Source organism: Brachycentrus maculatus, unplaced genomic scaffold, assembly GCF_059751285.1.
Source record: "Brachycentrus maculatus isolate JH-2025_06_01 unplaced genomic scaffold, ASM5975128v1 h1tg000010l, whole genome shotgun sequence".
Classification (NCBI taxonomy): Eukaryota; Metazoa; Arthropoda; class Insecta; order Trichoptera; family Brachycentridae; genus Brachycentrus; species Brachycentrus maculatus.
In genome coordinates, this window is record NW_028280764.1 from 769115 (window position 1) to 787620 (window position 18506).

Genomic DNA, 18506 nt, shown 5'->3' on the forward strand with positions numbered 1-18506 from the left:
CCAAATTGGGATCTATTCACATCTGTCCGCCTCTGTGGTGTAATGGTCAGCACGCTCGGCTACCGTACTTAATGTCCCGGGTTCGATTCCCAGGGGGGGGGTTAAATAAATATAAGTATTTTTTTCACTCTAAGGTTTATTCAATATTATCCTGGAGCGAAGGACTGTTCGTTTTTCCTTCATTCACGTGTTAACGATCAATATAACACTGCGTTTATATGATGCAGTGCCCTATGCACCATCGGGTGCGGATTAGGATTTGAATAATTCACATACATCGCCATAAATCATGCATTAAAGTTTATTTTTTTTAATTTGTAGAGTTCATCTGAAACTATGAGAGGATTCATGTTTAATACTTAATTTTTTGCAGTCATGTGTTTTCGGATAGCTATAAATATTTTTATTTAAAATAAAAATACACGATAATGCATAGAATACAATATTTCAGATGTTAGTGTGGTTTAAGCGTTAAAATATTAACTAAAAACGGGATTTTATGATAATCACGGAATTTGACAGATGCATTGTAACGTTAATTGAAACGAGGTAAAATAATTGTTTTTATTATCTGATTCGGCAATCACTTTAATCTATCCATTTTTAGTTTAATTTTTACTTGGTTATTGCGACTATTTCTTTCGAATACGCTGTTTGAAAATGATGCGGAATGTATCAAAACTCGTGTCACAATAGATTTTAAGCAAAAGTGATATTTACCAAGTAAAACTTCCATAAAAAATAATAATGATTATTTTTTAAAGTATGTAAGTGTCTATATAGAAATTTAAGGCACTCGTTTTCACGTAGTTAAACATCAGGGCAGCACTGAATCAACACAATGCATACCAAAATCTCAATAAAAATAATGGATATTTTGAACCGTGTATTATATCACATGATGGGATACTGACCGACTTAAACTATGTAAGTATGTAATCACAAGTACAAGTTACTATAAAGTTGTTATTACGTTACCGTTTATAAGGCAATCCGATTGTGTAATAGTGCACGGTGTGGAATCCTTAAGTATAGAAAGACTTGCATAAAAAGAATTATAATAACTTGCCAAACGTAATATTGAAAATGCTTACAATCGATCACATTTTAATACACAGCCTAAAACTGTAATACGGCAATTAAAAACAAACCTTGCAATTAGTATCTTTATACATAAATATATACGTTTTACGTTATGTGCAAAAAATTATCACAAAATGAATTCTGAACCAAAACCAATCAAATAATGGATTGTATTCTAAAATAAAGTAAATGAAGAATTTCTCTTCATTACCTTATAAATCAATTAGAAGTAAGATAAATTATATTAAATTAAAGTGTAATAAAATTAGTAATACTTATGTATTGAAATATTTATTACAGAAAAAAATCGAAAATTGTATTTCTTTTGGATGATTATAAAATAACGATCAAACAATTTCTTCTTCTTCTTCTAACCCTTATCCGCACCCAATGGTGCATAGGGCACTGCATCGTAGCGACGCAGTATTGATCGTTAATTGCATGATAGCAAGGTGATCACTCCTGCGCTTCAGAGACCAGTCCAGGGTGATATTAAATAAATAAGAGAGTGAAAATCACCCGCATTTATTTGGACCCCCCTGGGAATCGAACATGGGACCTACAGCACGGTAGCATAACGCGCTGACCACTACACAATTTTAACGATAGTAATTATTCTAGGTTATGCAGGTTTAAACGGAATGCATAGCGCGTGTCGTGTGAATACGCGGTCTGGCCACGGCCCCTAGGAAAAGCGTTCTTGCGAAACCTTTATTTTCACTTGTTCGTTGCAAAACCAAGTATTAATTATTAAACTTTTTTGCAAGCATTGACAATTTAATTGTATGTTTAACTTCACTTTCTGGATCGACTCATCCGTAACCGTTTGCAAATAAACTGAATAATGAAATGTCAACAATATTAATGAACAGGTACGTTCTCATAAATACATACGAGCTCATGGTATCTATTTACTCTACAAGGCTTTATTTCGTCATTTTTATTTTCGTAAATTTTATTTATATACAAATCATATAAAATACTTTGAAATTTCAAATGTATTTTTAGGATTATGCAGGTAGGCACACAATAGATTCAATTCATACAGGAATACAATTCATTCACAGTGGAGCGCCCTTGAGGTATTTTTTTTACGAAAATGGCGCTATATAAGTTATCCAAATTTATTATTAATAGGCTATTTTCACTCAGATAGAATATCGGTTTTAATGTTATGTATTTTTGTCGAATAAAAAAAAACAACAATAAAGAATTTTTGTTTGGTCATTTTAATAATTTTGTATACTTAACATGCAGAATGAATAAATACTTTTTTTTGTCAAATCTTCAAAACAAAAATATAAAAACGTCGTCTAGCAGGTATTGTTGGTTATTCAAAAATAGACAAAACTTATAAAGTAGCCATCTTTATTGCTCATAGTTACGCAATCGATTAATTGTATAGGTATGACAGGTTTATTTATTTGCAACAAAATATTGTTCAAATGATGATTATAGGACTTTAATAACCCTAGTTGTGCAAAAAATGTGTTCCTGGCACATTATCCCCTCTGTAATAATAGTGCTGACGGTTACAGTTAATGCAGTATGCAAACGGGTCCTAGAAAATTGCACAAAACATACGGTATACATAAAGCAGAAACAGTGCAGAAACTTTTCCATTGCATCATAATGACACTATTGAATCTCAACTCCAAACTGCGAGCAATCTCTCTCCAAAGGTTGCTCGGAGACTAGAAACCTGCCCTATTCGATTTTCTCTGTGCCAGATTGCCGTTGGATTTAACGATCAACTTTTACATAACACTGCGATAGTTTTGCTTCAACATCTTATTATCGCTACACGATTTACCTAAAATAACTTAGTTTTATGTGTAGGTATTTATTTTTTAGATAGTAAACGTGATATTATATTCTACTTATATTCATCGGTAATGGATTAAAGCATAGGTTCCCAACGGAGGCGATACGGCAACGCAAATGGCGCTGGAGAGATCTTTTAGAGGGCACCAGAGGTTCTAGGAGACATATTGGAGGCCTCGATGAATTTTCGTTTCTCCCCCATCTCCATTAGAGGAATTTCCGGCAATTTGCTTTCCGCCTTTGACGAGAAATTTTGGCAGGAAGGTACTTGACCAAAATTTGGGAACCTGCAACTTATACTTAAATTTTTGTTTACATTCACTAAAGAGTTTTCTTTGTCTTGCCTTTTTTCAAAAGTGCATTATTTTTTACCTTGCTTATAACGCATGGTTTATATATTATTCAAAAGGTTTGTTCTTCGTTTGCCATATACTTATCTTCAGTGTCAGGATCAAGGCTGTGGCTGTGTAGACCTAATAAAATAACTATAGCAATTGAGAAACTTCTCCGCAATTGTTCTTCTTATAAGAAAACTCTAGAAAACTCATCAGAAAAATCCAGGCCGTTGATGGACGTCCAAACAGGCCTTCGTTTTAAACGAGAAGTGTTCGCTATTTGTGTCAATCTTTTGGTTTATATTCCCCAGTTGGCCTCGCTGTACTTATTATTTATGATCTCCTCTTGTGATGTTATGAACCATCACGGATATAGCATAGGTCGTCACCCCGTGATGCACAGAGTACCCTAATTCACTAATTAATGCAGTATTATCTCGATCGCAAATTACACGAAGGCAAGGTTGAAGACTAGTTGTACGCTTCTGGGTTATATATTAAATTATAGTGATTATGGCGAACTTTTCGATTCCCTATACATTTAGTAAATCGATAGGGAACCCCACGGTAACCAGACGTGCTAATGACTACATGATGGCAAATAATTTTTAATATTCAATACATGAGATTTATTTTTTTAATGTGATCTGAATTGCAAAGTTTACGGAAATATGACGTACAAAAAGCAAGAACCATACTATAATCAAATTTAATTAACGTTTGAGATTTTTGAATTACCTAACGTCCAAGTGACTCTGATATCTAGCTACGGCTTATGCAACACCGCTTATCATGACCCTACCAGGCTTCAACTCTTTAAGTTTCATAGCCGATGCCTACTCGTGAGTGGATTTACTCTTTATGTTTAAAGTTACTATAATTTCATGTAATTCATGAGTGAAAATTCTAGGCAAAAACACTCGCTTGGCGTTTGAGATGAGATATTTTGTTTCATTAATGTACTCGTATGATAAACATTTTTATATCATATAATTGAAGGGGTCAGAGCAAATTCTCAAATCGCGATAATTCGATCACGCGGCTTGCGAATGTCAGTTACGTCACGGCATCTCGCCGAATAACTGAATAGGTGGATGCCTGGCATACTATATATACAGAAGGTTCCACTAGAGAGGGACCTTGGCCCACGCCGTCGAGAATCAATAATGATCACCTAACTTGACTCTACGGACCGCCCATAATGAATGTATCATTGTTTCACCTTCTCCGTACATGACGCGGGACATGCTACACATGCTGGGAGTAGATAATTGAATCTCGGGATTTGGGATCTCGGCGATTTTACCGGAAAAAAATCCTAAAACATTAAACTGTTGATACCGGGATTTTCTGACTTATTAACATATAGGGCATGCCTTCATATTTTTTTTGACAAAATGTTATATTTATTCATAAAAATAATAATACAAAAAAGAAGGTACAGTATAAGCAGCTGGCTTGGTCACATGTACTTATACCTCTGTGTCTTTGTTTGCATTTACAAAAAAATACTTATTATTTTACTAGTAAAAATGATTACTTAATCTGATTTTCACGTTTTCCACCTAAAATGGAAATTATTTCTCATTTAAAAGGCGTTAAATATTATTTATTTTTATGCTCAGAAACACGTGTTTTTGTTGGTGTTTGCGTTAGGTTGATGTAAGAAGTTAATTACGTGTTTTTTTTTTACTTCAATTGAAACGCTATACAAAAAAATGGATGTTGAAAACCTTCTCTAACCACCTACCCTGGGATTAAACCTGGGGTTTGAATTCAAAAACCTCGAAATCCCGGGACTGCAAATGAGTCCCTAGTTAGAAACTACGAGGTTGCTTAGCCGGCCATTTTGATTCTAGTTTACTACTCTCAGTGAAGTAATCAAACAATTTATTCTCATTGCCTGTTATTAAATCTAACCGCAGAATTCAAATTGGGTGGTGGAAATCAAATTCTCTCGTAAGAAAAAATAATTTTATGATTCGCGACCACTTTCTCTTCCGAATTAATGGGTTATGTGATTTGGCGAATCAATCTGAGATCGAAAACAGCTTACAATAACAATATATCATTATGTTGTATTTTAATTATTTTATTTGTCGTAACGATGTTATACGTTTGATTTAATTGGTTGACTACCATGAGTTAGCAAAAAAACATCGTATCAATTTCTCTTTTTCTCTTCCACGTGGAACTGAATTGAATTTCTACGCTTTTATTGTATTGGAAATAACAGTTTGGTAAAGTAATCGGATCAGTTTCGAATGAAATACTATTCCAGTAAATTTCTATAGATTAATTAAGTGTCATAAATCAGCAGAATCACATTCAATGCAGAAAAATAGGTAAACTGATCAAAACTGTATAAATGACGTATGACTTAAATGTCCCAACAGAGACAGTGTATGTAATATGGATGCTCGAGCCATCACATGGCTGACGACTTCTTATCACTATACTATCGTGCATAATTCACCATTCTGTCCACGATTAAAAATTCACATTACTTTAATTTCTGAATTATATATTCCATGAGGTTCGTTATAATATTATCAGTTTATATCAACTTTTGGCGGGGGTTACAAATAAATAAAGTATGCTGATAACAAATACTTTTATTTGTATTGATCACACAAAACCGACGTGTTTTGATTATCTTGTGTGTATTTTTATTTTGCAGACCTTGGTCCATCACCGACTAATGGTCGTAACTGTGTTTACACAAATTTTCTGCCGTTTACTTCATCCGTAATGTAAAATCTAAGCAAGTGGTTGAATTCTTCTTTTACGTTTCTTTGATTGATTATTTTATGTATCGATAAAGTTAGGATTTAATTTTATATTAACGTAATTATTATTTTTGAAAACTGATACCATTTTTTCACGTACTTAATATATGTTAAATGGTGAAAGGAAGTTATGGTACATAGTGAGCATGTGTACATGCTTAGAAACTTTAAATAAAATTATTCATAACCGAAATTCCTCAAAAATGACAGTTACCACGGTTAATCAGGGGAGCGATGATATGTAATACGTTTATCGAATAACAGAGATAAGGATTGTGTGTGTGATTTAGGTTTTCTACGCTAAAAAATACATAAACATATTAAAAATGTGCATGTTTTTTATCATAATTTATGTATGTCGTCCATTTTTGCGACTTATTTTCAACGAACATTATTTATTTATGTAAAACTCGACACGTTAGTAAGTAAAATTTATGAAGCTAAAAACATTCAAGCAATTAGATTTTTTTGTTTGAATGCCGAGTAATGTAATGGCATGTATATTATATTTCATAACGTCTCGAGAGCCCGTTAGAGTTTTGCATAGCAACAGCGAATGAATCATGCACACAATTAGATCAAATCAAAAAAATATTTTGACACAATGAAGCCGATTTTAAATGATAATATCCAAGTGAATCGGTTTTTAATAATAATTTTATCATGGAATCGAACAAATATTTTTTAATTTTTCAATTTATCTTACTTGCGTCATATCTTATAAGGATCGTCATATCTTTGAATCAAAATTGATAAGACCATTTTTTGAGTAACATGGGGGTCTAAAATCTACTACACACAAAAAATAGTGTACGATATGAATTTGAAAATTAACCTAGAATTTTAAGCACATGTTACATTTCTTACGTTTTTATTATTATTATTATGCTACTACCTTTTTGAAATATTAATAATACTACAGACTATTTAAAATCCCCAGCGACAGGCTCGTTAAAATGGTTCACCAGCTTCATTTACACGTGAATTCCAATTTTACTTAGATTTCATCTACAATAAAATAATAAAAAAATAACAATAAACTTCGCTTTTCTTACGGACAGAACGAACAAAAAATACATTGACGTTTACGGTTAGCAACTGGAGAATGAATGAGGAAACGACAAGTTTTAAGATGAACTATCTGTCGAACAAGGTCAGTTTTCGTAAACCAGTTTGTACAGATTCAATATCAGGCCATTTTGTACCAAGAAAATCTCTATGAAAATATTCCACAAGCTGACCACTTATTCTAAGTAATAGACGAACGTGATGTGTTTTGAGTTTTGTATTGTAGTATTGTAATGTGACTCCTATTTTCGGCATATTATAACTAATCATTTAAAAAAAAAAGACTAAGGCTTCTATGTGCGGAAGTTATCGTTTTAACTGCGTATGACTTTAACTTTACTTCTTTTCCGTAAAAATATTTTCTTCTCAGTATCATTGACAGCCAAAAAATACTAATCCTGCAATCGATTTCAAATAACAAAATTTGTTAGAAATGAAATTTGAGAAGTATAGTTAACTTTCCTATGGAATCTTAGCCCTGGTGATAGATTGCAGTGAATAGACAACGCAATAACTACGTAGTGCAGATAACTTTAATGTCACTTCGTGATTTTTATTTATTACAACTTTGAAATGTTAAAGTCTGCTGTAAATGCATATTGCTTTGTCTAAATGTATATATGTATTTTTTTCCATCCGTGCGTTTTTTATTCAATCTTATTTTCTTTCAGCCATATTATAATTTGCATACATATAGGCTTTTGTAGACAATCATGTTATAGGTGTTACATTTACAAACTCTTTGATATGTACGCACACAATGTAATATATATATATATATATATATATATATATATATATATATATATATATATATATATATATATATATATATATATATATATATATATATATATATATATATATATATATATATATATATATATACATATATACATATATTTATACATATATAGATATATATATATATATATATATATATATATATATATATATATATATATATATATATATATATATATATATATATATATATATATATATATATATATATATATATATATATATATATATATATATATATATATGTATATATATATATATATATATATATATATATATATATATATATATATATATATATATATATATATATATATATACATACACACATACATATAAATAAATCCAAGCACTATATATTAATTTTTCTTAAATAAAACATCATAATATAGTGTTATATGCAGTCTCCACGTTTTCTTTTCTTGATCAATAAATTATCAGCTGTGCATGTTTTTGTGCAATTTTTATATACTTAATTATTATTTACAGAAATTAAATGCCTAAAAATAAAAAAATAAAAATTATTTAATGTTTCAAAATCTGGATTAGTAAATTGTTTAGTTTTTCGGAGTTGTAATCCGAATTTGTCATTTTCCGATCTTCCGACCATTAATAAATTGCACTTTTTAACCGGTAGCACATTGCGACTGGATAACAAAGACAGTAATTACGAGAAAGCTGATCCCATGAGTATATAGAAAGTATAATAATTTGATTTCTATGTAATATTTGTTTTGTGTTATTATTATTGTATTTAGGAATATGAAAATGCAACGGTGAAACTGAATTTGTCCATTCACTCTCAAATGCGTATGTACGCTCGCTCATACACTGTATGTCGGTACAGATGTAACATGCATATCTCCATTATTTCTGATTTTCTCGTGAAATGGAATTACATTCGTTAATGCTTCCAACGTATTCCAAATAATAGCCGTGCATTTCCTTTGTGAAAATTTTATAGGAACATCAGTTCACTACGCATTACTCGGTTTCTTAAAATAAGCTCATCATTTAGCGTGAATGCACATTTCACCGTATCGATTTTGCCTTGTCACGGTATTTTCTGTGCAGCTTGCGACGTATTTTTCTATAATTTAAAGTTAGATAAGTTGTAAAAATACACATTTCAAAAGATTTTACATTATTATGACTTTGAAAAAAGTTTTCCGCAAAAATAAAGTATTTAATCAAATGTAATTCTTTCTGTATTTACATTTTGGTTACTCTCGCGATGGAGCGATAGTGTTACTTGAGAGGCTTGCCCTATTTATTTTCTCTAAGTATATTTCTTATCTAATTTTTATTTCCTACGAATGGAATAGTTTTGTTATTATTTTCGCTCTCTCTAGAAAAGTAAATAGTGTTTTGTCTGGCTAATATTAGTTCTAGTGTAGATACTTACATCAAGTATGTGGACGTGTGCACGTTTTATTTACAAGTCTAATTCAACATTCTTGTGCCGTTCGCTGGCTATAAAATTAAGTAATAAAATATGAAAGTCTCAATCGATAATATTGTTGGCATTTAAATAAAAATCCACTTTAATAATAATCTGGTCCACGGACTCCAGTAAATAAGGAATATCGCTTCTTACTAAATAATTAAGGGACTTTCCATTTACCGTGATTTTTAAATCAATTGCATCGATTGTTTCATATTCTGCTTTCATCGTAATTTATCACTCGATTATTCTAATTTAGCGTTCATTGATTTGAGCATTATTATCTTCTTCCTGGCTACATCCCAACTTATCGTCTTCGTAGACTGCTCGAGTCAGCTCTCCTCGTCCTCAGGTTGTAGGTCCTTCTTCATGGACAACGTCACCTAGGCCATGCCTTCGAATCATGCTATATTTCTGCAGTATCCATGAATTTTTTATCTTCCTCGAAAGATATCTAGAGGAAGACCCATTTTTATTGCCTGATTTGAGTATTATGGTAGTCTGAATTTTGTAAACATATTTTGTTTTAGATAAAACTTGAACTAATTTCTTATGTACTTATCATTCGTCATGATGCCACCTGCATGAATGAGGTGCATTATATAACTACGTACTTAAATATTGCGTTTCGTTTTCTCCTCAATTAGAACTAATTATTATCAGCTTGTTAAAAAGTGTTGCGAAATAAATCTTTTATTGCATTTTTATACCTCGTGTTTATGAGTTCAAGCTCCTAAAAGAAATCATTTTCTTCGTAGCTATTTTAAGATTGTACGTTATTTATGCATCCATTGTCCCAATTTAAATCTTCGACATTTTTAACTTTTTTTTTTAAAGATGTCAATTGCATTTATTATTTACCTTGCTTATTATGTACAAGGTATATACATCATGAAGTGGATTATTTTGTTTCTTTTAACTTTAAATAATGTTTTATTTTAATCAGGAATTTTTAATTACTGTCACTAGTCTATATGTTACGTAAAAGTAAATTTTACAGTCGCGTTATCTTTTTTAATAACTTTTATTTAGTTTGACTTTAGAATTAAAACCTGTCGTCCAAAAAAATATTGCAATATTCACCCACTTTCTTTCGTTGAATTGATCTGAATGTTTGTACACTTGTGTATTCTTGCTTGGCGTTTTTTTGAAACTTTTTGAGGCTGTGGTTAAAAAAAACGTCGTAAGAACCCAATATTAGCATTATGCATGTGGTAAATCAACATGCATAATGTAATAACATTTTATAGATAAATATTGTAATTTCGATCAAGCGGGTAATTTCCATTTTCAATAAAGCTTTTTAAGGGGATACATCGCAATACAGAATTCAATCACCGGCCGACCGTCGTAGAAGCGACACGTCTTCACGCCAGATTTTTTTAAAGAATTGGATTTATTTGTTTTTTTGAATATACATAGAAAAAATATTATTAATATTTTTTTAACTCCTTACCTTTCAATAGCTCTTTTCTTTTCAAAACCATATAATTATTTCGAAGAAAAACTTATTTTTCAATGCGAAAACGGTGTTTCAAGGAAAAATCAATTACGTAAAGTGTTACCTGGTTTTAGAGAAAATTAAGTTGCGACTTAACGATTACTGGGCCTCAATGCATTTCGTTCAATCTATTTGAGGAAGGGATGATCAAATACGTCAAATAGTTATTAGAGACAGGTCAGGAATCGGAATAGTCGCCGGGTATGGACGTTTGTGCACTACACGGAATTTCACCGTCCGGCACATAAGTTAGCATGATAAAACGGATGATTGGCTTGGATTGACTTGTGCTTTTGGCCGTCTTTCTTCGGATCGGTGCGTTTGATCGGCGCGTGATTACGATGCGCATAAATTCGATCACGCTAAACTGTCGTAGTCGCTTTTATTTTAAAAAACCGGACTGCCGGACTGTAAAATTCCGTGTAGTGCACAAGCGCTCTATGTATAAGGAAATGGAAGAATGCGGAAGAAAAAGAGTTTAGTTAGTTAGTTTAGGTTAGTTATTTCTATATCTAGCCGATTCCGTTTATATTGAGTAAAAAAATATTCATAGATATTTCTGTAGGGACTTTCACAATATGCCCCCTGACCTACGAATTCCATAGCTCTTTTGCCATTAATCAGGTAATAAGAAGTTCGCCGCAACATAAAATTATTCACAACGAACGTATTAATGTGAGAGCATTTTTTATTTTACGTCACTTTTCCTACTTTCCATTTGTATGGCCAATTATTTTAGGCGATAAAGTCATCTTTATTTCAGTTTTATGCGACACGACACTTTTATGGTCAGAATCCATTGTTGTCCGTGTAAACTTATTATTCTTATTTCAGTCGAATGGAATCTGATAGTAGCGTGCTGAAGATTGGCCGGTCGATATTAAGCGGCCTAGGGAAACTGGCAGGTGACAAACTTCGTATTTCATTTTCCACGCTTGCGATTGTGTGACTTGATAACGAATAATAATGTTGCTTCGCTTCTTTTTCCTTTGAAACGTTTTTTTCCAAACAGCCTTTGAAATAAATACAAATTCTATAATATCGACGCTCTCGAAACGTTGACCGCCGTCGGCCCCCGCGGCTCGCCAAACGATATACAGTAAACCCCCCTATAACGTTGAGTAGGTACCGCGTTATCAGAGGGAACGTTATAGGGGTTTAGTGTTTTAAAATCGTATTTGAATTTTAAATGACTCATTTCAGTCATTTCTGCTGGTCAAAATGTAAAAATACAATTTAAAACAGTTACCGCTTATAACGTTTCCTCCGATAACGCGGTACCCATCTCAACGTTATAGGGGGGTCACTGTACTAATATTTGGAATGCCTGTGTGCCATGCTTTTTTAAAAGATGGGAATTGCATTTATTTTTTACCTTGCTTATTTTGTACAAGGTTTATAGATCATTAAGTGGATTTTTGTTTCTTCTAACATAAAGATGTTTTATTTAAATCTGTGATGGGAACAGGAGGGAAAATCTAGTGTGGGCCAATCAGGAACTTCTTAGAATTTGCTCATTACTAGGAGGAAACCACGTAAAACTCCTCAGGAGAAGGCTGACTTTAGGACCTACCGTTCCACCAGAAGAGGGTTCGGCATTTTGTGACCCAGCTTGATTTATGGCACCAATGTCCTTCACAATTTTTGCATGTATGATACCACCTCTCGTGACAGTTCCTTCTAAACTATCACGGATCCGATGTCGGATAGGTCCTCACCCAGGCTCCTGCAACGCGCCTCCAGCTGTTGTCTTTGAATGCTAATGTGTGCTATGCCTATTGAGTGCTGCTTACATGTGTGGTGCCTACTAAATCAAAACAGATCTTTTTATTTTTATGTGTTAAAAAAAAGGAACGGTTAATGACGATTTGAACAATTCAACTAGGCAACTGCCTAGCCTAACGTCATAACTATGACGATTTGGATTTTTAAACGACTCAAAAAATTAGAAATTTTGCGACGTCATAGATATGACGTATGCTCACACGATTAAAATAACATATATAGCTAGTTCACTTAGCTCGTACGAGTACGGTTATGCAACTCCGAGATTCCTAGATTTTTTGCTATTCTTCTTTTTCACTCATATAGTACCTATTCTAGTCCGCCTCCGCAGTGTGATGGTCAGCATGGCTACCATACTGCAGGTCCCGGGTTCAATTCCCAGCGGGGGGTCAAATAAATATAAGTGTTTTTTTCACTCTTTTATTCAATATTACCCTACACTGGTACCTGAGGCGTAGGGCTGATCACCTTTCCTTCATATGTTAACAATCAAGATAAAACTGCGTTTATATGATGCAGTTCCCTATGCACCATCGGGTGCGGATAAGGGTTGAAGAAGAAGTAGTACCCATTATTCCTCCTCCACTTCCTTTCCCATATGGCTGTTCTGTCCTTCACCCTGACCTTATTTAATCTGCATCACACTCACACTTACCAATACATTATCGGGTCACAAAGTGTTAATCAATATTTATGCATTGGTTCACTCATTACCATCGGTCGCACAATTTAACTCTTACCACTCTGTAGGCCAGACATTCTGGCCCGTATGATTCTATTAGGCAGCTCCGTGGGCCACAATGTCTGGCCCGGCGCAGGTATAACTTTAATCACTGATTTCTCTATCTCCCGAGTATATTCTACCAAAAAATATTTCAGATAAACACAGTTAATTTTAATCAACATGGTCATACAAATTGCCAGACAGTGTCCCAAAATTAGAGAAATGGTAGAAAAACCTTGCATTTTTTTGATCAGAGTAGCTGATCAATTATGAGAAAAAAAGGTCACAGTGGAGAGGGTTAAATTGTTATTTAATTACCCAACAAGTTGAACAACCCTGGTCTATATTCAAACAAGTGCAACCTTTAGTGTTTTCGTATGCTTCTTAATGACTTGTCATGGCCGTCAGTGAGAATAGTAGTAGAGCACAATGCAAGTAGCTAATACGCTAGGAAATGATGATGTCACATCCATGTCAACGCGCAATCTCAGAATCGAAGAAAGATTGCTAAAATTATAGTACATATCAATCAAAACATTCTGACCCATATTCACATTTGATGGTGCATATGGCACCAAATTGGATCTACTCTATGCTGACTTGATCATCAATCAAATGAAGCCAAGGTGATCAGTCCTGTTCTGTAGATTCTTAAACGTGAGTGTGGAATATATTTTATGGAATACAGATAAGGTAAGTAAAGGAACTTAGGGTTAAGAATATTACTGCCATGTTGGATAGGAAATAGAGGAGAAATATACTATGTAATTAAAATGACACTTTGTTTTAAAATCACTGTAAATATTTTATTATAACTAAATTATAATGTCTACCGGTTTCGAAGCTAACCGCTTTTTTATCAAGACTGATTAATACTGATTAATAATAGTATCAATCAGTCATGATAAAGAAGCAGTTAGCTTCGAAACCGGTAGACATTATAATTAAGTTATAATAAAATATTTAAAGTGATTTTAAAAGAAAGTTACTTTTTAATTATAAAATGGAAAATCACAAAGTTAGTGCTTCAAATATAAATTATAAATATATTTTATTTTATTTTTTTAATCGGAGATAATCCAGATTTGTGAACAAATATTTGGATACACTCAAAATGTTGAAATAAGTTATTAAAAAGCAGTAAAGGCTAGAGCATTCGGCGTTGCATACTTGTACTCCGTATTACCTTGTATAACTGCTAACGTGTTCCACCCCCATTAGTTTAAAAAAAAACATAACATAAACCTTATATATTTTTTAAATGGTCTCACATTTAAAAAAATCTTGTTAAGACAATTATTTTCAATCTATAATCATAGACAATCAGTAACTAAGATATTTTGCAGTTTGAATATAGGTAGAAAGTATAACAACTGTACATATACATTTTTATTTACATACATACATTTTTACATACACACCTTTGTTTGGACCAGTATCCTGCAATTTATGACTAATTTAATGCTTGGAACGATGACATCATAAGCATAAATGAATTCTGACATCAGTATTGAAAGGAGCTAAAACATTGCAATTTATTTATTCAAGCTACCTCTGAGTATATGTGGTTAGGTTTTACATACACACTTTCATTATGAAAAATGCATATGAAAAAAAATGTATCTACTAAATATGTAGATTTTGAAGGCAAGGTTTCCACATCGGTGTAAAAAATGGTGCCATTTGTAAAGCAGAAAATTAAATATAATGAGTATAAAAAAAATATATGTTTTTAATTGTGCTTTTGTCAATTTATCAATATTTTCATTAATATAACTGACAATAACATGGTTTACTCATTCATTGAAAACTTAAAGTAATACAGTGTGATTTGAGTGAAGCAATACTTAGTGACTACTTCTCTGAAACTGATTGTTTTTAATTACTTGAGAATATTTCATTACGCAACAGTCATTAACTGTGATTTATTTATTCCTGTTCTTACATTGTTTCAGTTCACGATTAGACTTTGTTGAAATGGTGCAATGTCATTTTAATTATAAACAAGTACTGTTGAAAAATTCAAATGTATTTAAAAGATATTATACATATCCTTCAGAGCACAATACATTTTACGTTTATAATGTGAACACATTGTTTGCTGAAAACGCTTAAAAGCATCTTTTACATACTGTCGGTAGAGAGCGGGAGACGCTTAAAAGCGTTATATTTGCTTACTTTTGGTAGAGCGGGAGAGATGCCAACAAATATTATATAGATCAGAATTGGGTTTGCGGTTACTTGATGTTAGACTGAAGGTCGGGTGGCAGACTGTCTGAGTATAATTAGGGTCAGGCACTCAATAGCAAGGGTTGATGAAAAAACCGCCTGACAACAACGTGTTGACCTGTTTAGTTGATTTAATGTAAAAATATATTTTGTTTATTAAAAGCATTGAAAACTTTGTGGTATGGTAATAAAACATTTAAATATACAAAAGTGGTATTACACAAAGTGAACAATGGATGATAAGGAGAGTGTTTTAATGTTAAAATAGCTAACAATAAATTAGTGTTAAATGCTTGTATTATACTGCGGTATAAATTTTATTATCTCATGGTTTCGGTTCACTGATGACCAGCAGTCTAGGTCTCAGGGTCGCTTATGTGACTTACCGAAACTGTAGGTTGATTTTGCTGGTTTAATAAGTGATAAACGGTCACTTTTTATTGAGAAAGGAAATACATTAGTAATACTCTAACATTGTAAAATATTTTCTTAATTGTACTAAAACACTATTTTATATTTCATTTTGTTTTATATTTGGACTCCTATTTTTGGAATTTATAATAATGATCCATGCATATCCATTTCAGTCATTTAAGCTCAGCTTATATTTTTACCTAGCTATGTCCATAATTTGAATTGTTGTAATATTGAATTTTTTTATTGTCAATTCCTTTTACTACATATTTCTATTTTTCCATTTTCTCTGCGTTTGATTAATCTGAGAAAACTTTTTATCCATAGGCTGTTCTGTCTTGGATTTTTCACTTGACGAATATTCATACATAATTGTTATAATAAGAATCGTTTACTGAGTAACTCTTCTTTTTAGGTATGTTCCAACTCGGCTGTGGGGCTTCAGTGGGCACGTGCAGACTATCCTCCACAGCGTTATTGGGCGAGTGCGCTGCCCGTGGCCTATCGGGCAGAGAGTCTACCTCACGCTACCCGACCGCTCCACGCTAACCTACGACTTGTATGAGCCGCTCGGGGGACCCTATGAAGGTATGACATGCAGAGTTCTCATAGAATATTATAGTATCATTCTAAAACAGTCACCAATCAAAATATGCCAGTAGGATACTTATTTCAAAAGAGTTTTTATTATAAACAATGAAATTCACATTTAATATGTCTCAAGTATGTTGTCATCAAACATACTGTTAGACTACCATAATAAAAATAGTAACTTGCCCAAATTGCTAGTTAACACACTGTTTGCTGGAAATGCTTAAAAGCGTCTTTTACATACTGTTGGTAGAGAGCGGGAGACGCTTATAAGCTTTCTATTTCCTAACTTTTGGTAGTGCACGAGAGATGCCAAAAAACATTGTACAGATGAAAATTGTGTTTGCAGTTACTTGTAAATAGTATACTGAGGGTCGGGCAGCAGACTATCTGAGTATAATTAGAGTCGGGGTTGACGAAAAAACCGCCTGACAACAATGTGATAAGATAACCAAGAGCACTTAATATAAATAAATAAATAATAACTTATCTTTTCAAGTTTCTGAGAAAAGTACACTATCACATTATATTTCTTACATCATACGTTTTGCTCATTAGATCATATATTCCATTACTAAAATGGCAATTTTAGATCCAGTTAGATCATAAAAAAATCCATAAATCACACTCAAATAGTCAAAAGCATTAAAAAAATACTGGATATTGGTACTTTATTTTTTATTGTACTAATCTTTTGTTGTTGTTTCTAGATGACATCACAGTTGCCATCTGTCCAGGAATCGGGAATACATCGGAGAGTGTGTATATTCGTACATTCGTCCACTATTCGCAATACCATGGCTACCGCTGCGCTGTACTTAACCATATTGGAGCACTTAGTAGTGTCCAAGTTACCGCCAGTAGGATCTTCACCTATGGTTTGTATAGATATTTTTATTTACTTAATTATACATTTAAATAAACCATACACACTTACCGGAGAATTTATCAAGTAATGTCTCCGAAAGGTGAAGGTTTAACCTTCACTAAGATACTAATCGACCTACCCATCACTGAGTCGGGTATCTTAAAAAAATAGGTTAGACATAAAATGAATTGAATCCCCGTCAAATGGCCAGGAAATGGAGCACAGAATTAAAAAGAAGAAAAAAACTTATTTCATTTACATAAGTTAATAATACTCATTATTTGGGACGATTCTTGCTATTTGTCATATTTGAAAATGATAAATTTTGCTGTTATTGTACATTTAAAAAAAACTTTATTCTGACATACACTCATAAATCCTTTTTATTGCGCATTTTACTGTTCACAATTCAAGAAATAAAAAAAATATGTAAATGAAATATTTAATATATTGCTTTTGATTAAACGGTGAATTGATATTTTGCACCTATTCAAAAGCTAAATGTACCAGGCTGAGAAGGCTCAGTTTTTTTTTTTTTTTCAGCTATTGTGGTAGTATTAACAATGGACTATGTATTTATGTGAAGAGTATTTCTTGCAGGTCACACTGAAGATTTTGGTTCCATGGTAGATAACCTCCTAGAAAGGTATCCGACTACACGCTTGGTATTAGTAGGCTTCAGCCTCGGTGGTAATCTGATCACCAAATATCTAGGTGACAAGAATCAACCCAAACCGTCACATATTATTGGTGGAATTTCCATCTGTCAGGGGTACAATGCGATAGAGTAAGTTATTTATTGTTTATTCAACATATTTAGGATTAATTTTTTTTTATGTCAAGTGCTTCCCTATAATAATTAGTGGTTTTTTAAACTTTGTGCACATTTCACTATGAAGTAAGGTCTAATCTGTCATCAACAATTGAATTATAACCTCAACTAAATATAAATTCTACCTTTGTTTAAAATATGTGAAGATGGTAAATTAGACACATCTCTACATTGATCCCAATGTCTGTATACTGAGTGGATTTCATTTAAACTTT

The 18506-nt window shown here is 32.5% G+C and overlaps 1 protein-coding gene across 1 annotated transcript in view; it reads left to right on the forward strand.

Moving 5' to 3' along the window:
• The window catches only part of Hydr2 (abhydrolase domain-containing protein 2), a 37256-nt gene that overhangs the window by 14039 nt on the left and 4711 nt on the right, over positions 1 to 18506 (forward strand). Inside the window, exons 2-4 of the mRNA XM_088261424.1 lie at positions 16416 to 16588; positions 17302 to 17469; positions 18060 to 18246. Of these exons, the coding sequence (XP_088117550.1) occupies positions 16416 to 16588; positions 17302 to 17469; positions 18060 to 18246 (528 nt within the window). The remainder of the gene's footprint in view (positions 1 to 16415; positions 16589 to 17301; positions 17470 to 18059; positions 18247 to 18506) is intronic.